The sequence below is a fragment of the Typha angustifolia genome, chromosome 2, assembly GCF_048772165.1.
Source record: "Typha angustifolia cultivar Huaian chromosome 2, ASM4877216v1, whole genome shotgun sequence".
In the NCBI taxonomy this organism is placed as follows: Eukaryota; Viridiplantae; Streptophyta; class Magnoliopsida; order Poales; family Typhaceae; genus Typha; species Typha angustifolia.
In genome coordinates, this window is record NC_133240.1 from 7,769,846 (window position 1) to 7,792,754 (window position 22,909).

The window sequence follows — 22,909 nt, forward strand, 5'->3', positions numbered from 1 at the left end:
TTGCAACTGTGTTGACTTTTTCTTTTTCTTTTTAAAGAATTTTTTTGAGCAAGTCCCTGTTCTTTGCGATATTCCAAATCATTGCTCTATGTGACTATGTTTCAAGCCGAAAGGAGTAAGACTTCCGGAAGTTGCAACTTTGCGGTCCAGGAAGATCATAATAAGGGGCTCCAAAAAATTGCCACAAGGATAGAGTCGAGTACAAAATTTTCGGCTAATATGGAGCCCATAAACATTCATTTCAATATACAGACAGCCAATCAAGAACTCACAAACCCACATGCTTAAAACCCACAGGGACAGGGTGCGAAAGAACTTCCCAAACACAAGTACACAGGCAAAAGTCAAGACATTAGAAAAGAACTCTCTGTTTTTTTTTTAAAAATTAGGGATTAATTACAGTGAAAAACACAGGTTCTTTCAGTGAAAATAACCGTATAGTTCGATGAAACAAATGCAAAGGTTCCACACATTAGAATCACCGGAAGCAGGGCCTGTCAAAACAACACGGAAGAACCGGAATGGAAGCAAGGCGGTAGGTCCATTTATCGACCATGATGCAAACTGACCAGGCCTACAGATAGTCTGGTCGTTGTCGTGAACTCTCAAATTAGTCCAGTTTTCTCCATCCATAGATCCCTGATAAAGATTGCAAAAGTTTCTGAATCTCAAGATGTTTTTTATTTATTTCTTTCTTGCTTTATAGAAATGCTATAGAACAAAATGACTCACCTGGAAAGCCCACGATCTCATGAAAGTTGTGGAGCCATCCTGTCTCAAGGTGTAGTAGTTGCAGATAAGCTGTTATCATGGAGCAGGAGCACAAAAATAATGTCTTAAGCTAGTCATGAAAACAGCATTCAGGAATATGTACTTGAGAACAAAATAAGAGACACCAAGAATTGGAAGGAATGAGAATATGAAACATGACCAAGATATTGAGACCACTGGGAGGAATGAATAGCGATCTAAATACATGAAGAAACATAAGCTAGATTCAAGCCAATTCCAGTTCAGAATCTGAAACATACTTTAAGAAATTGTTATTAGAGCTGTTTTGCCGGTTTCAGGTCGGGTGGGAGCAACACTAAGAGAAGTTTAGGCGAAACATCTCAGTTTTGGTTCAAACTTCAAGCCAGCATACAGATTTACATGTCCCAAAGGCATAGAAATGAATTTTGCTTCTGTTACTATATCAAATCTATCAACTTGTTTGACTATATTAAACTGAGTTGAAAAGCATGAATGATGAAACACAGAACAATCTAACAGTTCTACTAAGGATTTAATGTGTATGTGAAAGAAGAATATCCTGAAATTCCTTCAAAGAAAAAATTGATGCATAAGTTGTGCTTTAAAGAAGATCATCCTGATCAGAGATTAAGAATTCTCAATTTCAATATTTCAGATGGGTTGCTGAAATTGACCTGGTGATCTTGACCAATGTCTACCATCCACCATGAGCAATTGTGGCCATCTTGAAAACGTGGTCCAGCAAAGGAGGTCCCCTAGAAAGCTAGATCATAGTTATCGTCCAAGATAATACAGGAAATACTAGTCATCAAAGGATATCAATATCCATACCTGATATGCCCTTGACACCAAAACTTTTGGGTCAGTGTACCTAGAAGAGGGACTACTAGCTGTCACAGCAATTTTCTGGAATATACAAAGATAAGTCAAGTCAAAATTACAGAAAGAAAATTTTATCTTGAATTCAAGCAAAGAAAGTGCATTCAAATTTACCTTAGCTAAAACAGGATTCACCCACTGATGTTCTCCATACGATGTTCCAGCATAATAAATAACTCCATTGTTATCACCATCACATATATATTGGAGCTCTTTATAGCTCGACGGTCTATGTTGAAACCTCACACTAATGAAAGAAAAGAATACAGCTCAAATAACTAACTCAACTTGCAATTTAGTATAAAATAATCACCTAGTTGAAATTTAAGTATAAAATCACCTCTGACCAATTGCTGGCATTGGCAATCCTGTGCAAGAATATTGAATAGCCTCCTTCACCTGTCATAGAAAAAGATGGTACTTGAATTAAACGTCAAGGAAGAGTGACATTATCAAAATGATATGCTCATGACGCCAATAACTGACCAACTGCCCGAATACAGGGATCTGGCTGCTAAGCCTGCTATTCTCTAGCTGCAGAAAGGCAATGCAAATCATTAACATTCGGAAAATGTTAATCAAGAAAGGTCCAACCCTAAGCTCATAGCCTGCAAAACATACCCTCTGAAGTAGAAGAGACGGCATTAAAGGAAACCGCACAAAAGGCAACAGAATATCAACTGAAGAAAGCCTCTCTCCAAAAATATGGTCAGGTGTTGAAGAACTTAAAAGCTCATCTACTGTGGCCCAGCCATAGATTTCACGGGCTTGCATGCACCACAATAAAATTGCATCCAGTACTTTTTCTTCTGATGTTACAGTCATATCAGCATGCTGCAAAATCCATTTTTAGCATGACTAATAATTCACAGAAACAACCATGCCTAAATTCATAAAACTTTCTTTATCACATTATGTTCTAAATTTCCAACATTTTATCCTATTAACTGATACTGCACAATCATTATGGGTCTTTAGTCTTTACAACCAAAAAAGGAATCAGGGTTATCTAGATTCAGAGGAACGATGCACTAGTAGTTGATATATGCACTGGTACTATCATTAAGTATCTGTAAATTTGCATGCAGTGGAGTAATAGTACAAACTTCTGTTCTACCACACTAAACTCTTTCAGCTTTCACCTGGATATGGATTTCATCAATATCACACACTAATGGCATTGCCTTTTTTAACGTCTGTCTTAACCAACATATATATTACCTTTCACAGAAGGACAATGCAACAGGGTTCTACACATCTAATCAATGAGTTTACCTGGATTACTTCGAATTATATCTTAGATACAACTCATGATGAATTACAGAAATGAACAATTTACCACTTATGAAACCTACAGTTTCTATAATGATTATCAGAAATGCCATCTCATAATTGATCATTTCAGAATCTTGTTCCTTATTATGACCACATGTGCCCAAGGTTCCTGATACAAGGATCTTGTATCTATAAGAACTCCCCCCTTTTTATCAAACTAATTGGGAGTGAATGAATAAGCTTACTTTACATATAGTAGATATGCAATCATAAAATATGTAGATGCAACAATGTCTGGGAGTCAGATTTAAACTCCACTATGTTTTACATCCCGTGAACCACCTTTAAAACTAAACATGAAACAATGTCATTCTTGTCGGTGCCAACAGAATTGGAGAAACCTTTAAGGTGTCCCATTGCACAAAGCTCCCGCTAGTGTGCGGTCTGGGAAAGGGAAGGTGACTATAACCATTTATGCAACAAGCCAACCAGTTATTGTAACATGGAAACAGAACTTGCCTCAAGGATGCTCTTAAATGTTGCCTCGTCTAACAGCACAAATTCGGTGCTGGCAGTAGTGCAATAATCAAAGTGCATTGAGAAGTTACTCTTGCATGTTTCCTCGAGCAGTTTACAAGACGGGATTGATGAAACTGATTGTAAAATTGGACACACTGTATCCTGCACCAAATTTTGAGAAGTTAGTCTCAAATCAAGCACCTAGCAACTTCTCCAAAATCTGAGGAAGCCTTGTCCATTAAATTGGAAAAATAGAAATAAGTCTTGATGGATGAGCTTCTTCCGGTAGGACAACACCAATCCTGCATATATATGTACATGAAAAAATGAATCAATATCTTGTATAGGTCACCCCTGAGGCAGTTATTCTAATGGCCTGATGTACAAACGCTCATCACCACCACGTAAGTTGCCATATCTTTGCATATAAATAAAATATTTTCCAGTAAATCATATAGGTAGAACAAAAGTTCTTGAATTATAAGTTCCAGGAGAAAAAGATTAGAAGTTTTAATCAAAAGAAGGATATTTAAATAATCTCGCCTTAGTCCCTTGATAAGTGAAACCTCATCGCTATTGCTGAAAAAGTGAAAATCAAACATGGTTATTTTTATCATTTTTTTTAAAGGAGACAATATCGTCTTAGTCTTTTTTGAGTTCTTTTTTCCACTTATTAGTATGTCTTGAGTTAAACATTAGAAAACTTACCTTGTTCACTGGAGCATATGAATTACATGCACAAGCAAGTTACCTCACCATTCTTCTATTGGCATTATATATAATATGAGCAGAGCATAAGATAATTGAAGGGAAAGATATGAATATTACATTACCAATGAAATAATCGAACAAACTGGATAGGTGGCAACTTATCAATCATTCATTACCTCGGTCAGATATTCAAATATTCGTTTACAGCATTCACGATGAAGGATAGTGACACCAAACTGGTCCGCCAACAAGAGCAGTTCAATTAATAAGGGACTGATTTCTGCAGTATCAAGGTCAAGTTGGCCGCTGTACATAAACTGAAGCATAAGATAAAAAGCTTCAGACGACATATCCCTGAAAGATATGTCTGAAGAACTGCTTTCAATCATTCCATTCGTGAACATCTGCTTGTATCAAATTCCCAAGAATTATAAAAGGAAAGATGATTGTTAGTGGATCCTAATTATACAAACAAGCATTTAAATCAAAGTCACAAAAGAAGAGGCGTACAAACAAAACAAAATAAGATGACAAGAAAGATGGACATACCTTAGCAAACGGTGCACTCCACAGGCTTAGAATGACTTTGTGTGACCGTGCCACAAGACCATACCCATCTACATATATGTTTACATCACTATGTTCACCAGTTTCAAGGCAATACTTAAGCTTTTGCACATCAACTGGTACTTCAAATGGAAACATATTGAATTGGCGAATTTGGTAACCGCTATTTGTTATTTCCACTTTCTTACCAGAGTCAAATAATTTCTTGCTCGTCTTAAAACGTTCTATAATTTCTTCGCAATGCTTAATCAATGGAGAAACTTTAAACTGTATGCTCAAGTCCCGCAGAGAGTTTAGCTGCTTTTCTACTATCTAGGTCCCAGAAAGAAATTAAGGAAGCAGTATTAGAGACAGTAGCAACACCACTTGAAAGTAGAAGCATACAGGTAGATGGAGTGAGCAAGAAGAATGACTGATTTACCTGAGTCCGACCAGTATAGATATACTCCAGAAAAGCATGAAGAACAGGATATGAAGTTGAAAGAAGGTGAATGACATTTCCATCAGCTAAATTAAAAGAAAAATCTCCAGAAGCACTCAAAATAATTTTATGGGCAGGAACAGCTTTTCTTTCAGCACTAACCACAAATATTGCATCTGAAAGATCCCAATTCTCCAGAAAGTTTGCAAGACCCCACTTTTCAAAGCCATCAGTTGCTTCTTCAGGCCCTTCATCTCCACTAGCATCTGCTTCATACTCTCTGTAGTCAATATGGCTCCAGAGATTATTGTGATGTGGTGTCAACGGCAACACATTGATATTTCTATAACCTACATGTTTGTCCCAGCTGCTTAGCCCGATATACTGAACGTTGAAATTGGGCGCTGTGTCCCGCCATTCGAAAACAAGGTTCTGGAAAGGATGCCTTCCTTTGCCAATACTTATTAGCCCATCATATATGCTGACCCAATAGCTCTGGAATGCCGAAGAACAACAGAGCCCAATACCAGCAACATCCACTACAGTCTTCCCATCTACTTCAATCTTCAATCTTCGATTCCTATGACTACCCAAAATTATAGTATAGTGGGGACTGTTGTCCATCTTGTAATGGTAGTGCTGGCTTCCTACTTGCTCCCTGAAAACCAAAGTAACATCGTTCTGAGCAAAAGCATCGAAGGCGATGCATCCACGACCGGCCTCCCTAAATCTCAGCTCCTCACGCCAGGCACACTCGAAAGGAGCAACAGTAAGGAACTTCTGTTTCTCGACACCCATATCTCCTGATCAAACCGAAAAAAGGAAGAATTAACACCAGTGAAGATATAAAAACAAGGGCTTTTCTTAGGTCGATCTCTGAAATGAATCAAGATGAGGAGAAGGAAGGTATCATACATTTATATAATCTCAATTATAACCTACATCTTATCCAGCAACAATAATATCTATAGCAAGTGGGCAAACTAAAAGAATAAAATAATGCTGCAAAATAGTAGCACTACAACTAGTCTATGTTTCCTGTCAAAACAAAGGACCCACAAAATTTCCTTTTTTCCACCAGAAGATAAGGATACCAGATTCCCCAGAAAAAGACACTCAGATTTTTTATTCTTTTCTTTTTTTAACATTGTTTGCTCTCAATTTTTTTTCGGCTATGAACGAAGAGATATGAAATTCCTTAAAAAGAAGAGAAAATGGAAGAAAACTCCCACCAGAAAAAAAAATTATATATAATTTGAGGAATTATTTTCCCTGAACCTTGTAATAGATCAAAGAGAAATAAGAACTGGAAAGATTTGAGCTTAGTCACAAACATCACTGAATTAGAAGCATCTCGAGTAGAATATTCTCCACATCAGCTATTCTTTTCCTTCCGATATGACTAAGAAACCATGCCCCACCACGAGATAGTATTAGAGTTAATTCCACACATATAACTTTTTATATAATTTAAAAAAAAGTTCAAGCCTCAAATCTAGGGCTTCATTTCTGCAATAAAGAAAAAATATTGATCACTTGTTATCGTGATCTTTTACCCAAAATCCTCCCCACACAAGGAAAACTGACCTCAAATTCCTGTCGAACTTCCATGAAAATCTCTGCGGAGAAAAGAGAGGAAAGAGAAAATCGAACATGGATGACGCTAGGATCGCCGGAAGAACGGAAAGCTAACGGTACTCAATCAACTTACTGATCAGAGATCCGGTCGGCTCAATATCCCTTCTATTTTCTCCGTCTCTCTCTTTGCTTCGTACGGACTTCAACGCTATCGTGGTCTTTTTCGTTTCTTTTTTACACCTTATCCTATTTTCTTATTAGATCTTCCGACGGACGGAGAGGCAATTTGGAGCGATGGATCTGGAGTCGACACGTGGATCAACAGGCGTATGATTCCGCATGGGACAGAGGATCTCTTACTTTTCCCGAGAGAAGAAGATGAGAACGGCTACAGAGGATCTGGATCCACGTCAGCTTTCTTTGGAGTTTCTCACGGCGTAGCGGATCGCCTGCATCAATGGTCGCAGTTCAAATCACGTACTCTTTACTACTGACCTTTTGTTTATACTCTTACATATATTTAAAGCAACATGATTCAATAAAAATTATTAATTTTTTTCTTAAATAATTTAATAAAAATTATCAATTTCTCTCGAACGGTTGAAATTAAATAATATCAAATAAAATCAACTGAAAGTACTAATTATTTTTCTAAATTATAAAATAAATTATTCATATTTTATTTCTTTCTTAGCTATTTACTTTTTATAAAAGATAAAAAATAATAATAAATTGATAGTCTTGACAGCCCTACTGACAGTTATAAGAATAAGTAATAAAAAAAATAGTTAAATTCTATTTTTTTTTTATCAATTAATCTGATCACATATGTAAAATATCATATATATACCCTTTAATTTAGAAAGGATAAAAATTATTTTTAATAACTAATTGGTTATTATGGAATCATTGCTCATATTTAAAATAGGTTTTATCAAGGGGTAATAAAAGCTTGACGTCATAATAGGCTCTAAATACATTCAAATTGAATCTAATGCTGATGCTTTTAAGCTTGGCTAGATTACAATCCTAGCTGAAAACAAAGCCTCTTTTTTTTTTCTAAGGTTGTCCAAAGATTACATATGGCTTTCAAAGGTAGATCTTTTTTGTCTTTTTTTCAACTATTCTTAGACTTCTAATTTGGATTCCAAATACTTATTACATCTAAACATATCGATGGATCAGTCGAAACTATAAAAGTACTATAAGCCGTCTTATTGTTAATTCGGCTTGTTTCAACTCTAATATTAGCTAAATAGAAATTCATCTTTTACATATTAAAATTATAAAGATAAATTAGTCATATTTTATTTTATTTTTCTCAGCTATTTATTTTTTAATAAAAAATTTAAAAAAAATACGAAATTGTAGAAATTGGCGCTCCTGTTATGGAGACGATTACGAGAATAAACAATAAAAAAATACTTAAATTCTAATTTTTTTTTTTACCAATTAATCTAATCAGATACGTAAAATATCTTATATACTATCAGCAGATAAAAATTATCTTTAATAACTAATTTGTCAATATCGAATCATTATAAACCATAACCACTCGGAGTTCCCGAAACCCCCGATCGATCGACATGGAACCCTGGGAGAGAGCGGTCGCTTCCCAATCCGAATCGGGGAACAGGTACCCGCGGTTCGACTTCGACCTCGACTTGAACAAGCCCGAGATAAACGAGTGCTGCGGCGCGGTGTACTATCCGCCGCCTCCAGTTATCCTGAGGACGCAGCGTCTGGAAGAGCGGCGACGGAGGTTCGAGTTACTGAACTCTATGCGGAGACGGAGGAGGAAGGAGCGGGGCATACATCGGGCCATGGCTAAGCCGTTCAAGAGAAGGGAGAGAGCAATGGCGGCGTTAGAGAACTTCAGATCGATGAGAAAGGAGATCGAAGCGTTCGAGAGGAGAGCAGAGGAGGAGGAGGGAGACGAGGAGTACCGAAGGGTTACGGAGATGATGAAGGGTTTGCTTTCGTCGTCCACTGAGAACAAGTGATCGGGTGTATTAGAGGAGAGGGTTTGAGTTCTAATCGTCTAATCCGTTCTTTTCTTTTCACTTTACTTCTTTTATTTTTCCCTCTTCGTCGATAAACGGATAAAGAATATGAACATTTATTAATGAAGTTTATTTTTTCAGAAAGAAAAAAGTTTGGAAACATTATATATAATATTCTTTTTGTGGAATAAGCCATAGAAGTATTCTAATTTTTAACGACGAAAGAGAGAGCTAATACTAGTATAATCTATTTCAATTTTTTAGTTAAAACTAGCATAAAAATTAATAATTATATTTGGTGATATAAATTTAATGTTAGAGCATTGAAAAATAGTGAGTTTGTATTAAAAATTAGTTTAATTCTATACCAAAGGATAACAATAACATTGATTGGAGATAAATAGTAGTAATATATATATATATATATATGAAATGATAATAATATTATTATAAATATGAATTTAAAATATTTTATATATCCACACTACGTTGTATTTAACAAAAACTTCCTTTGCTTAATTGTGCACTTACTCTTATTTTTGAATACCTATAATAAATTAGTTTTTACACTGCAAAATAAAAATTTACAAGCATATAATAACTTATGTCCTAGTGCAAACATATGACCATGCACCGTACATAAAAACTGCTCCGCTAGATAGGTCCAGTCTAGCGGGTTTCCTTCAGAGAATTTTTGAAAATCAAGTTTGACAATACAAACTTGGATCCCAAAATGTGGTATGTTATCACGGGCGAGGTAATCTCGGGGTTGAGGTTGGTCTCGTGGGTTATAGGCCCACGGGTTCGACTCATGTCGCACTTGGGCTGCACGCGGGTTTGGCTTAATATGGCGACGCGGGCCTATCGATTCATTCCACCATTCTTCCTTGGGCTTGTACTCATGCTCGGGATCTTGTTCATGGGTTCCAAACTGGCTCACATGAGGTGATCGAACTAATTCACAAAAATTTAGCTTGCCTCAAAAATCGTGCGCTTCATCTCCTTTATTCCAATAACCCTAACCCTAACCCTAAGACTGAAGTAGGATCGGCCTAGGGGCTCCGCCACAGGGTGCATTGGGGGCGACAGTAGCTGGGTTCGGTTGGGGGTCGCCGGCAATTGGCCTCTGGCTAGTCCTCGCAGCGGAGGAAGGCCGAACTTGAGCTCAAGCTCGAGCTGATGCAGCGGCAGCCTTAGTACATTACCGGCCGGTCTACCAACCCCTATCGACCGTGGAAGGGACCAGTGGCCCCATTGCAGGGAGCAACGGTGGCAGAAAGAATCTATTTATGACTGATGGCCCCACGATATTGTCCTAGCTTCATCTAATATCCTCGGTCCTCGTCGACCTCCAAGGCGAGATGCTCCATGCTATGCTTTATACAGCGCTTCTCATTTTAAGGAAACAAAGAACTTTTTTTCCTCTTAGCTCTCTATCCCAATCAACTAATAGACAAAATTCTTTGTTATTTAATATTCAAGTTTGCATTTAGTAGAGCACATTTGCAATCTACCATCCTAATATTTTTCTTTGCTTACCTTAGCTTAGCGAGTTATAAGATTAGTGTTAAACTATGGCTGTCAAATTTGTATCAAGGTTGTTGAAACTGTCATGAGCTGAGCATGCTGGCATAGGATGAGAAGCCAGAAATGGATGAGATTTACTAGAAGGACGGCAACAGAAGGCGAGGGAAGAAGGGACAATTGGAGAGGAAGAAGTCAGTTTATGTGCCAAGGAAGATGGCATGAGTGGCTGTGGCAATCGGAAGGTGGATCTTGAGGATATACTGCTTCTAATAGAGTGAGATATGTCTTAAATGTATAACATTGTAATGGTACATACACAATTTTGAACAATTTATTGGTACAACTATGAGCTTTTGAGTGACAACATATTTATTAGCTGATTGGTTATAGTTGTCTCTTTTCGTTATAAACTAAATAGTTTTCTGGAGAGATGCTTTTCATTATAACATTTTGTTTTCTATGCTTGAATAGCAACAATTTTATAGATAAAATGATTTCCTGTTTAGCTGATAGATTTATGATTTTGGACTGTTCAATTAATTTTGTTTAACCTCTCATCATTTTATTACAGATATTTCATGTTTCTCTTATTTTGGTACCTGTTTCAATAACTGACCTCAATCTCCTTACTGTAGGGGACAGTGTCAGACAGGTGGTGACTCAGGTAATAAGATTGTGCAGAGTTGATTACTTCATTTCATTCGATTTTAAAGAAGGGGTATTTACATCCAAAAGAACGAATGATATATAACATTAGCATGAATTTCCTAGTTATTTACGTCAAAATCATTGAGTGATAATACTTTTAAAATGGGGAAGTTTTTAACAGCCGTCTTGCTTCTATTTTCAGTCTTATAAATATCATAATGATAATAATGAAGGTTACATGAAAATTCAAGTCCTGCAAGTGCATCTATTAAAACAGTATAAAAGACTTTATTTAGCCACTATATAGCTAGTTCTTTGACAGCATACTAGTTCTTCATGCTGCATTGCTGCAGGCGTCCCAGGTGGCTACAGACTATCACGTTTGATGAACGTGTTCAGTGGACATGGAGAGAGGCTGGTGGTCTTCATGCTCCCAACACCTCTAATGCAGGCGTTTCCCTTACGGCAGCTTTATGGAGCGCAGCTAATCTCAGCTTCAACAGATGGGCTTCCTGGACAGGCAAGAGAACATCCTCGCGCTAACTGCCTCCGGTGGCGATGTCCACGCTGCAGTTGAGAGGCTTTTAATGAAGCTGGGTCAATAGATTCTATAACGTTAGGATGTTCTCAGCAATATTGCCATAGCTTACATAGATGTGCATAGCGTCAACTTCACAGTGAAATTGCCATTGAAATATTGTCCTACAGGTATAACTATGGAGCATTGAGCTTCATGAGCTTTGGAGGTCTCTGTTCTTTTTTCCTTCTTTTTTGGGGGGTTTCTTGGTCTCTGTTTCTTGAGACCATACACTTAAAAGGGTTCCTTTTCTTCTGAATTTGTCAGTGATCATAACCCCTTTTCTGTTTTTCTTTCTTTTGAGAAAGCCTGTAGGCAAACAGTTTTATTAATCTAAACAGTCGATACATTAATTGTAATTAATAGGGCAACAATCATTTGACATAAGTTTTATATTTAGTTATAGTAGACAACACTACTAAGAAAATTAAAGTTTAAAGTTTAAAAAAACAAATAAAATATATGGAGGAAATTATGACCTTGACAAAGATCGCTGGGAAAAAGTCTTATCTTTCACTGACCACTCGGTAATCATAGCTCCTGGCTTTGTGTGTGTGTTCCCTACTATATAGCTGCTGTTCACGGTCATTGTAAGCTGTAGCATAATATCCCCATTGTTATATAGAAATGCATCTCATGCTGCATCCACCGTTCCTTGGATATTCTCTCCTCGTGGACCGTAGATTTAGCCCCCTCGTAGAAATATTTCGGTATCCCGCCCGAATAAGCTATGTAAACCCTAACAGAGTAACAAATAAAGAAATCTCTCTCTAAAGGAGGAATGGAGAAGACAATTTCGGACCTGCGTTGACCGGCATTGCTACTGGAGGTAGTGTGACCTTCTGCCTATCTTTTCCTCCTCAATTTTTTTCTTCTTGTTGTCAGCTACGAGTGAGAGTGGTCTAGTTGATGCTTCCTGCCTGTTAAATTGGGCGTCGGATGCTTCCAATTTAGGTTTCGTTTAGTCTAGTGATCGAATAAGAAGAATTGGGTATCCAAGACGACATCTTTTTTCCCCGATACAAGAAGCCCAGTATAAGATTTAAATTATGGTGAGTGATCCTATTAGCTCTCTCCAAGTTGTTGTAAATCATCCTGTGGTCGAAATCCAAGGTGCAGAATTGTGTTATTTACTTGAACCGATTGACTGCCTTGACTGTGTTTCGTGAATTTTCAGGAGTGCCGAGCATTACTTATAGTTAGTTGGATTTATATCTGTACGTGGATTTGCTATTTATTTGTACATTTCATTCAAGTTATGCAATAATATATGCTAAATGCATGCTCACTTTATTACTCGGGGTTTTGTCCAATTAGAGAACATGCGAGCGCAGTTCAGTTGGATGACCTGTTTACACTATCCATCAAGAATTCCATTCTAGTTAGCTCAATAGGTTCCTGCAAATTGTTCTTGTGTATGTTCTTTTTCTGCACATGAAAGGGGCCTATAATGGGGCATGCAACTGTACTGGGTTTTTGGCATGCATGAACTGCATTGGCAGCCAACTGACACGCCCTATAAGTGGCTGTTCGAGATGCCCTATCCCATAAAAAGTAAATCTGCACTATCATAGGTATTGAGTCTCAATCTACGTTTGATCTACCACAATCGAGTTGAGGTATAGGTATAGGCTTTTCCAAAATGAACTGGATTAAGGTATAAGGAGCAGCAGATCTATAGAAATCTTATTCTGAAGTCTGCTTCTTTTGTAATTATAGCAGAATTAGCTAGGTCCTAAGTACTCTGGTGTGCAGTTTTTCGACTAAAATTTAAGGTTCAGCATGATTTGTTTTCTGTTAGAAAAGTGCTGTAAACTTTATAATTGAATATGAACTACTTATTGTTTCAATGCTAGCGGTGGACTGGCACAATGAAGATGTGCAAAAGCCACAATACTAATGATGATAAATAGAAGCAGGCACATATATAATGCAGGATAGTATAAGCTTTAAGGCAATTCAACAATAGCTTATCAACAAGGTGCAGTTGAAAAATTAGATTGGCGCCACTTCAGAAAGGTCTCACTCCCCTGTGAGTGAAGTTTGCAGTTCTTTCATCTCCTTTGTGACAAGATGCTAGAACCAGGGGAACAACAAAGGCTTGTCTCCTTTTCGTTCATAAAAATTTTAACTCACACAAAGGAAGATGAAAGCCCTTTTCATAGGTTTCTAACAAGGCCAATCATTTAAAAAGGTTATTTGACAACCAATCACACAGCTGCTATGAGAAGTAACCATATTTAGCTTAATGTTTTGAGAGTGGTTGACCATGACCAGTATTGCTAGATCACCTTACCTCAATATATTTATTGGTCCTTCCTAATAATGAGTTCTATCAATTTGATATGCCACACCAAAAGTAGTGTTCGATGGAGTTCGAATTTTCCCAATACATGATTTCCTACATTCCTATCTTATTCTCAGGAACTCCTAACAATCATGTTCAAAGGAATGACTGAACTTTGATACATACTCTGATATTCAACATTGGCTAGGTTGGTTTTGACCCTAATATTTAGCATTGCCGGATTTCTAGCCTTCCCTTTGTCAGAGTGCCTGTTTGTACATTTCTAATTAATGTTATGATATCTGTTTGAAACAATCTTTTGTAAGCAATCTCCCTTCCCGCATCTTCATTCCAGCCGCTTAACAGAAATGGAGAAAAAGGACTTTTAACTATCATAATTTTTCTCTAAGAGATCACGATTTCATTTTTCAATCCCGTCTGATTTTCCAATTTGGCAGTCTTACAAATTTTCTCTTGCAGTAATATGATATCATATTTTTGTTTTACTCCTTTTTTTTTTGTGTGTGTGTGTGTATTTCATATCGGTTGATTTCTTCAATGAGAGTTTTTGCATTCCCTTAAAGTTTGACTATTGATAAGTCTAGTGATCTTTGCTAGGAAGTCCAATTTCCTGCATATGTTTTTGAATCTTTCAATTCATATTCCATCCTTTCTGTTCCTTGGACTCTTCAGCTTGTTCTGTTTGTATTGTAATATGATTCTTCAGATGGTAGATAACTTCAGTCAGTACGGACTAGAAAGTGGTGGGAGTGCCATGCTGGCTGGGGACAAGCAAAATACATTCTCAGGGAAGAAAATGGCTCTAAGGGAGTTGCCATATGAATCTAAAAACATCATTACTAAGACACCAGGTACCTCTCCACTTCCTAAAGACAAAGGAGCCAGTTTTGATTCCATGAATTTACTGGGTACCAAGAGGCAGCAACCTGATAATCCGTCAAGTCCTTTGAACTACCAGGTCCCAGACAATTCTGGTATAAATGGCCATCTTGTTTATGTGCGTAGAAAACTTGAAAATGAGCAAGGTAAGATAAGCACTTCCATCAGTGAGGAAAGTATGGATCCTATGGAACCGAGGAAAATTAGCAAAACTGGGAGAGAAGATCAAAATGCACATCAGGAGCAGGCCAATGATCCTAATATGCCTTTTTTACCTCTAGATGTGTCTTCTGCTTCTACTGCCGCCTCGTCTGGTGGTCTGTCGCATCCCCACTTTCTTGGAAAGCCAGTCACTGGGTTGGCAGTGTCTGTGCCACATGAGTCTACTTTTACTAGCAGGAATCCCCTTTCAGCTGATCAACAGAGTCCAAGGAATCAAGATGGGAAAGAAAGGTTTCTTCGGCTGCAGATGTTCTTGAAGAACTGTGACCAGTCAAGCCAGGAGGACTATATTCGAAGTAAGCAACTTTGCCGAAGTCGTATCATTGATGGATCAAGATTTATGCCATTGCCACTGACTGAAATCCTTTGAATGTATTAGTGCTTCGATCTTTATCAGCAGTTGGAAGAAACGAGCATGCCGTGGAATTGGAGAAAAGGGCAATACATCTATTAATGGAGGAAGGTAATCCAAACTTTAAAATCCTTCCTCCATGTGATTCTATGCTAATCTACTATGAAGCACAGATATATTGGATATCGGTACGGTATCGATATGGCTGGAGGAGTATTTTAATTGAAAAAAATATTAATTTTTCAGTACCGCATTGATACAGTTCGGATATCTAATATATTTCTTGATCATCCAATTATTTTTCTTTTCCATTTTTTTTTGCTAAAAGATGATATAAAGCATATACTTTATATATATATACGATTATCCAATCCTTTATATTTTAAAGCTTTGCTTATTTTATAGTGAATTAAACATATAACGTGAAGGCCATTTAAAAATCTAAATTAGTTATAGATTAATAGTTGAATTAAGTCTCAATATTTCACTAACATTTTGAGTTTCATATAAGTTTCTATAACAATATTATTTTAAAGATTTAGGCATATAGATATTAAATATGTAGTGATTTTTTTTTTAATTTTATCATTTCTAAGATACTCATTTTTTACTATATATTATATTGATTGACAATAGATTGAATATATATTATTTGTTTATTTATTAGCGTATTCATGCCACATCCTTATCATACTTTTAAGAATTTGTCGTATTTCCATATGCGTATCTTTGTATTCCTATATCCCGTATCCCGTATCTGCATCCGTATCCTACTTTTAAGAGTTTATTTATTTATTACCCACTCTTTAACTGTTCATCCATATATCATGCTGTGGGAGTTAGTCATCACACAACAGGCTGATGCTTTTCTTGTCGGCAGGGAAAGAGTTGCATCGTATGAAAGTTTTGAATGTCTTGGGGAGAGCTTCGCCAAAGGATCACACATTGGTATCCACTCAGGCCCTCTCTCTACAGACTCAGCTCCAGAGATGAAGACACCACCCGGAGAAGAATGCTATATGCAAGTCCATTGCTGCTGAGCAAGGAGATTTGGTTGCTTTTTTTTAGTGTATGAGACTGCTCCAAGTTCAACATTTTTAATGGCGTAGATCAAATTTGTTTTGCCAGTGCTCTGCTCAGAGAGTTTTAAACTCCTTGTGCCATGCCAGCCTATGCGGCACTAATTTTTTTTCAATCCCAGGGATGCTGGGGGATTTTTCATGTAACTGTTAACTGTAAGATAGTAGTCATCTCATATTACGTGCTACGTGGTTATTCCTCAGTATATTGTTTATATGTAGCTTAAAATTAGTTTAGACTTGGGTTAACGCAAAATATATAATATTGTTGAAATGTACTTACCATGGAGTAGATATATAAATGTGTCACAAAAAGAGAGATTTTTATATAATTGCCATTAAAACTTTCAAAATATTATAATTACCACTACATTCCTCAAAACATTATGGTTGCTATTGAAATTAGTATACTCTTTTAAAGATATCTGTTAGTTAAATCCAACTAGTGATAATTAAAACACAACTTAGATTATGTTATCCTTATATAAATTATTAAAAATATAGTTTAAAAAGCTATCTAATGTTTTATCCAACATTTTATGTAAGATAATTATTGAGTAATATTTTATATCCTAAACTTAAAAAGAGAAGTATTTACTTATTTGTATGTGCTCGTTAACTTTAATAATTATCCCTTACAAATATTTTGTTAAAAATTAACCATAATATCAAAAGAATTTAGCGGCAAATACGTAAAAATCTCAACTAAAATTAGTAATTCTCTTTTCTTTTCTGTTTGAAGAACAAGAAAGATTTGGATGACTTTAGGGAAATGAACCCTTGAAAGCTGACATCTCATCTTATTAGTTGGTGTGAACGATTCCTATTGGAAAGAAGAAAAAAAGCGAAATAAAGACTTGAAATCTACAACGAAGAAAAAAAGAAGATCGCCTTCAAATCTCTCTCTCTCTCTCTCTCTCTCTCTCTCTCTCTCTCTCTCTCTCTCTCTCTCTCTCTCCTCTTTTGCTATCCAATTCACCCCTCTTCCGAATATATAATCTCCATGAAGAGGTTTCCTTATTAAAGAAGACAGCATGGCGACGTTCTTAATTCGCTCGCTCGAGAATCCAAGGTGCGAATTACCGTATTCTTCTTCTGCCCTATTTTAATGCTCTTCTATTCGTCTCTCTTACCTTTCCCAGAATCTGATGCATGCTGAAATAGTAAAATTAGTTAGTTTTCGTGGATCGAATCTGGATGCAGTTACAACTAAATAGATCCGAAACCGACTCCGAATCAGCTTCTCGGATCTTGACCCGTTTTGCTCTCTCCTGCAGAATAGGAGTTGGTGATCGGCCATGCAACGCGCAGCAAGTGCGCTAATTCCCCAAGTCTCTGTTCCTTGGAGTCTTGGCTTTCAAGATATGCATGCGTAGTTTCGAAAACAAGGGATAAGATCAAGAAGGAGAGTGGGGCGGCTCCATGGCAGCTCGTCGCAAGCTTCAGTGGTACACATAAATATATATACCAAGCCGCATGGTAGCTTCGTAGTCTATGTTATAAGTATCTGACATCTAATTGTGTACACCTCTGTGAGTGATATAGTTGCAGGAACTTGCTTCCTTGTTGTTTTAAACCCCCTCCCTGTCCAATGTCGCCGATTGGCGTGAGGTTATACGTGCAAGATCGATATGTATGTGCTGTTCGATGTTCTTTTGTTTGTTTCTTTGTTTCAAGTAGTCGGTTGTTGATGTGCAATAAGATTTTGGCGTGCAGGTTGTGATAGATAACGGAATTTTCCAGTTGACATTGTCGAAACCTGAGGGAATCGTAACAGGAGTTGGATACAATGGTGTTGATAATCTTTTGGAGACTCTTAACAAAGAAGACAACAGAGGGTATGGCATATTTTGATCATAGTCATGAAGTTTTCTATAGGTTGTCTCCTAATTAGCATCACAAATAACAATTATGTAAATGGGTCATGCCAAATTGCAAATTGAAGGTGTAACTGACCTGGGTTTTCCTGGTTATGGTAGGTACTGGGATCTTGTTTGGAATGACCCTGGAAGCACCGGTGTATTTGATGTGTAAGTGTAAGCTCCTCCTCTGCTAACGTGGTTACAAGTTTCCGTATGGATGATTTTTGTCATTGTCTTACAGGATTAAAGGTACAGATTTTAGAGTAATAATTCAAACTGACGACCAGGTTGAAGTTTCTTTCACAAGAACATGGGATCCCTCCTTCAAAGGCAAACTTGTGCCTTTGAACATTGACAAAAGGTGAGCCAGAATCAAAATCTTCCTTTCTTCATGCAGTTGAGTTAGTCACAAGATATTTGATTCCTCAGAGTTCTGTAGGTTCATTGTGCTTCGTGGCTCTTCGGGATTCTACACTTATGGGATCTATGAACACCAGGAAGGCTGGCCAGACTTTAGTATGGGTGAAACCAGGGTTGCTTTCAAGCTGAGGAAAGACAAGTAAATCAAGTTTCACCTCCTCCTTTTGAGTTTTTACATTTGTGAATTTTGTAGTTAGTTTACAACTGTGTGAATTGCAACAATTGATCTACCTGTGTTACATTATACTAAGTTGATTGTTAAAACTAAGAAGTATGGTGTTGATCCAAGTTGCCTCAAATGTCACAGTCATCTGTATTTGGGTTCCACTTTTTTCCTTTTACATCTTACATTGACAGCACCATGCTCTTTAATTTCCTCTGTCTTCATACTTACATATCAGTTGAATGCGGTGCTTTCCACGCAATTGTAGGTTCCACTACATGGCAATAGCTGACAACAGGCAGAGGATAATGCCCATGCCTGATGATCGCATGCCTGGAAGGTGTCAACAGTTAGCATACCCTGAGGCTGTTCTCCTCACAAATCCCCTCAATCCGAACCTCGCAGGAGAGGTAATTAATCTGATTAGTAATGTAAGAATTCCCTCCCAAGTAGTGAATTTAAAATCACAGTTTCCATGTTTGGTAAGGTGGATGACAAATATCAATACTCGTTTGACGATAAGGACATCAATGTCCATGGATGGATATGTTTCGATCCTCCTACGGGATTTTGGCAGATAACACCCAGTGACGAATTCCGAACAGGAGGGCCCCTCAAGCAGAATCTAACTTCTCATGTTGGCCCTACCACCCTAGCTGTAAGTTCCCGAATTTATTGTTCTTATTTTCAGGCTCTCTTCTCCAACTAGACATTGAAGTTATGCAACATCAATATGCTGCCATTCGTGGAATTCCTTTATGTCCATTTCTCAAACCATTAGAGAACAAGGATCATGCGGCTGACCCAATTAGTCACAATAGAAGACTTTCTATCCATTGCAGTCATTTTGTATGAATAGTGAAATAATTTGGCCGTCTGCTTTTTGGTTGTACATTAACCAATTTATTTGAGATGCTAGTCTGAGTTCACAATGTTGATCAAACTGGTCCATTTTCTTCATTTCAGATGTTTTTAAGTGCTCACTATGCTGGGGATGATCTTGTGCCAAAGTTCACGAATGGAGAATATTGGAAGAAAGTATTTGGGCCTGTCTTTATTTATTTCAACTCCTCTTGGGATGGAACAGATCCAACTCTACTCTGGGAGGATGCAAAAGTTCAGGTTGTAATTCAGCCTTTCTTGTTCATTTTATTAAATGTCTCATCTTGGTATAGGTGGAGCTATTTACAGAGGAAAGAAAAATACTATTTTGTTGAATGCCAAAATTGTTGGTGTTGCGTTTGTGAAGTGATTAAACCAGGAGTATATTTTTTAAAATAACTTATGATTCCTATGTCACAGAATGGCTCATTAATGAGATAAAGGTCATCTTCTACCAAATTACTATTTTGCATGTACTAACTTAATTAGTTTGTCAATTATTAACATCCACAGTAGTATAGTTGTACATTCACATCAACTCTTTTATTGCAACTAGGGCATTCTCACTTCCTAAAACTTTTCTCAACTATTATTCGTTGACAACTTATATGAAGATTACGAGCTCTACATTGTCTGTATTGCTCCTTTTAATTTCTGACACCAGTAGAAATCATTTTTTTGGAATTTGAGAACTAATTAGACACTGGAATTTTGTAAGGCATACTTTAATGTTGCACAAAGGTTTGGCATGACCACTGGCAGAGTGACATTTTGAACGTAATGATACTTATCCAGTTCCTTCTTCTTGTCTATGAATTCAGATGCTGGTTGAAGCAGAAAGTTGGCCATACAGTTTTCCGCTTTCAGAGGACTTCCAAAAGTCTGAGGAAAGAGGTTCCATAAGTGGTAGACTGTTCGTTCGAGATAGGTAGCTCCTTTTTTTAAACAGTTTTTGCTTACAAATTAGTTAATATTGGCAATTTATTATGATTGAGTAGAGTTCTGCACAGTGAATTATAATTTATTCTCTTTTCATTTTACGGCCACTGTCAGAAACCTAGAAGTTGAAATTTGATGACATATGTACAGTCATTATTTTCCTTAAATAGAACAGATTTATGATCCAGTCAATATTTATATTTTGATTTATTTAGATATTGTCATTAACTGATGTTGGAATCTCCATACCTGATAATGTGATCTAAAATTCATATAGCCTCTTAGAGATCCTTCTCATAGTATGTGCAGTTCTCTGGATCTACATATTATCAAACTGGCTTATCTACTTGGTGTGAAATTAATGTCATCTGATTTACTTGGAAAAATGCAAATCAGGTATTACAATGATGGTGAAAATGCACCTGCAACCACTGCTTACGTAGGCTTAGCTTTACCTGGAGAAGCTGGATCGTGGCAAAGAGAATGCAAGGTAAAGAAGTGTACATTACAAACTATCTGTATCTAATTATGGTACTCTTATCATATGGGTGTGCTCATGAGATACACATCTAGGCCAAAGTATGTAGTCTCTATCTTTCACTTCAACATTCTCCAGGGATACCAATTCTGGAGTAGAGCTGATACGAATGGGAATTTCTCTATCAGCAATATACGAACTGGTGAATATAATCTTTATGCATGGGTTCCAGGTTATATTGGGGATTACAAATATGATCTAACAATAACTATCTCCTCAGGTTAGTGTCGAACTATCTATCCTGCCACTATAGGCTGTTTTCTGTTGGTGAAAAAATATTGGGCCATATTGTGACAATGCCATAACCTTATTTCATATTGTTAAGCAGGAGATGATATTTATCTGGGGGACCTTGTATATGAACCACCTAGAGATGGTCCTACATTATGGGAGATAGGCATCCCTGATCGCTCTGCTGCAGAATTTTATGTCCCAGATCCTGATCCTAGATACGCCAACAGACTATATGTCAATCATCCAGATAGGTCATATGAATTGACTGTTATAATTGTATTCAAAGATGATGAGAGCCAATTAAAATCTTGATGCTTTATAAAGTTTGAAAAGTTCAGATTGCCACTTCTAATATTGTGTTCAATTAAAATACTGTTCTTGCAGATTTCGACAGTATGGCCTATGGGAGAGATATGCAGAATTATATCCTAGTGCTGATCTGATTTACACAGTAGGCGTCAGTGACTATAGGACAGATTGGTTCTTTGCTCATGTAACAAGGTGTGCTAATAAAAGATTTCAGCTAAACAATTATGAAAACTAGCTTCTTACTATTTTTGCATTACAGGAAGACTGATCAGAACTCGTATCAACCAACCACTTGGCAAATCAAATTCCAACTTGACAGTGTTAACCAGAGTGGAAGTTATAAGCTTCGAGTGGCACTTGCATCTGCTGCACTTTCTGAATTACAAGTATGTTCAGATTTCAGCAATCTTTCTTTCATCATCACTTTTATTCCATGGTTTCTTATTGTATAGACTAATCTAATCCCTCTCTTTGAATAAGGTCCGCTTCAATGATTCAGCAGCAAATCCTGCTCACTTTACGACAGGGCTTATCGGTAGGGACAATTCGATTGCAAGACATGGAATTCATGGGCTGTATTGGCTGTACACTGTTGATGTGCGAAGTACTTGGCTTGTTGAAGGTGAAAATACAATCTTTCTCACTCAACCAAGGTGTTCAAGCCCTTTTCAAGGAATTATGTACGACTATATACGCATGGAAGGACCGTCATAAATCATAATCCAATGCAGATAGCAGAAACTAATTATTCTTTCAGCACAGGGATTTAATCTGTAACACTTCAGAAGTTTAAATTTAAATGTAATCAAGTTATATGTAAGATTTCATAGTGCAAAGCAATAAAATTTCAAGAGGAAAGTTGTTCAAAGTTTTCTAACGTTCTTTTCGACGGAAGAACCTCCACTCATACATGAATACTCCACTGAAAGAATGAAATTGGTTGGTAGTCAATATGACAGGGTTACACAGAGAATCAAAGATGTCATAAATTAATCTACTTAGCTTGTTTCTTATATCAAATATAATCCAAGTGGTTTAAGGTTGAATGCCATGTATTTTATCGTTCATTGTTTAAAAGAAGAAACAAAGGAACAATACTGAAAACTTTGTAGTGGTACCCTCACATACATTCCACTGGCACCATAAAGAAAATAGAAAACAAGATGCTGAAATTATTCTGTGGGCTATTTCCACTGGTAGAGAAGATTTTTGAATCCAATTCATGATATTATATAGATTATGTCTCCAATAGTAGTTCCAGTAC

The 22,909-nt window shown here is 37.0% G+C and overlaps 4 protein-coding genes across 14 annotated transcripts; 3 read left to right on the forward strand and 1 right to left on the reverse strand.

Moving 5' to 3' along the window:
* Positions 1-281: 281 nt before the first annotated feature.
* Positions 282-6,971, reverse strand: LOC140776855 (BTB/POZ domain-containing protein At2g30600). 5 transcript variants are annotated; one of them, XM_073120727.1, is made up of 13 exons: positions 6,837-6,971; positions 5,126-5,928; positions 4,687-5,016; positions 4,314-4,541; positions 3,427-3,588; positions 2,254-2,466; positions 2,119-2,166; positions 1,973-2,031; positions 1,747-1,879; positions 1,585-1,659; positions 1,428-1,508; positions 733-801; positions 282-639 (listed from the first exon to the last, which is right to left on the reverse strand). In XM_073120727.1, the coding sequence occupies exons 2-13, from the start codon at positions 5,921-5,923 to the stop codon at positions 421-423; spliced, it is 2,415 nt and encodes an 804-aa protein (XP_072976828.1). In that variant the 5' UTR covers positions 5,924-5,928; positions 6,837-6,971; the 3' UTR covers positions 282-420. The 5 variants fall into 5 exon arrangements, 4 of the variants coding, with proteins under 4 accessions (XP_072976828.1, XP_072976826.1, XP_072976827.1 ...); XM_073120725.1 differs by having other exon boundaries at positions 6,713-6,858; XM_073120726.1 differs by lacking the exon at positions 6,837-6,971 and adding an exon at positions 6,041-6,160.
* On the forward strand, positions 6,709-11,656 carry LOC140776904 (uncharacterized). 2 transcript variants are annotated; one of them, XM_073120736.1, is made up of 5 exons: positions 6,709-6,850; positions 6,965-7,180; positions 10,304-10,507; positions 10,869-10,897; positions 11,235-11,656. In XM_073120736.1, exons 3-5 carry the CDS (start codon positions 10,452-10,454, stop codon positions 11,456-11,458), a joined length of 309 nt encoding a protein of 102 aa, XP_072976837.1. In that variant the 5' UTR covers positions 6,709-6,850; positions 6,965-7,180; positions 10,304-10,451; the 3' UTR covers positions 11,459-11,656. The 2 variants fall into 2 exon arrangements, with proteins under 2 accessions (XP_072976837.1, XP_072976846.1); XM_073120745.1 differs by lacking the exon at positions 10,304-10,507.
* Positions 11,657-12,101: 445 nt separating this feature from the next.
* On the forward strand, positions 12,102-16,519 carry LOC140777460 (uncharacterized). 6 transcript variants are annotated; one of them, XM_073121621.1, is made up of 5 exons: positions 12,102-12,287; positions 14,473-14,617; positions 14,725-15,163; positions 15,247-15,330; positions 16,100-16,519. In XM_073121621.1, the coding sequence occupies exons 2-5, from the start codon at positions 14,585-14,587 to the stop codon at positions 16,210-16,212; spliced, it is 669 nt and encodes a 222-aa protein (XP_072977722.1). In that variant the 5' UTR covers positions 12,102-12,287; positions 14,473-14,584; the 3' UTR covers positions 16,213-16,519. The 6 variants fall into 6 exon arrangements, with proteins under 6 accessions (XP_072977722.1, XP_072977715.1, XP_072977739.1 ...); XM_073121638.1 differs by lacking the exon at positions 12,102-12,287 and adding an exon at positions 12,294-12,510; XM_073121614.1 differs by having other exon boundaries at positions 12,105-12,287; positions 14,473-15,163; positions 16,100-16,518.
* A 701-nt stretch (positions 16,520-17,220) lies between these two features.
* Positions 17,221-22,507, forward strand: LOC140770930 (uncharacterized). The gene is made up of 17 exons (XM_073112266.1): positions 17,221-17,370; positions 17,576-17,746; positions 17,844-17,931; positions 18,015-18,136; positions 18,278-18,328; positions 18,402-18,521; positions 18,600-18,719; positions 19,012-19,153; positions 19,231-19,401; positions 19,710-19,865; positions 20,447-20,553; positions 20,961-21,054; positions 21,181-21,322; positions 21,431-21,587; positions 21,721-21,837; positions 21,905-22,031; positions 22,126-22,507. The coding sequence occupies exons 2-17, from the start codon at positions 17,721-17,723 to the stop codon at positions 22,357-22,359; spliced, it is 1,974 nt and encodes a 657-aa protein (XP_072968367.1). The 5' UTR covers positions 17,221-17,370; positions 17,576-17,720; the 3' UTR covers positions 22,360-22,507.
* The last annotated feature ends 402 nt before the right edge of the window (positions 22,508-22,909 follow it).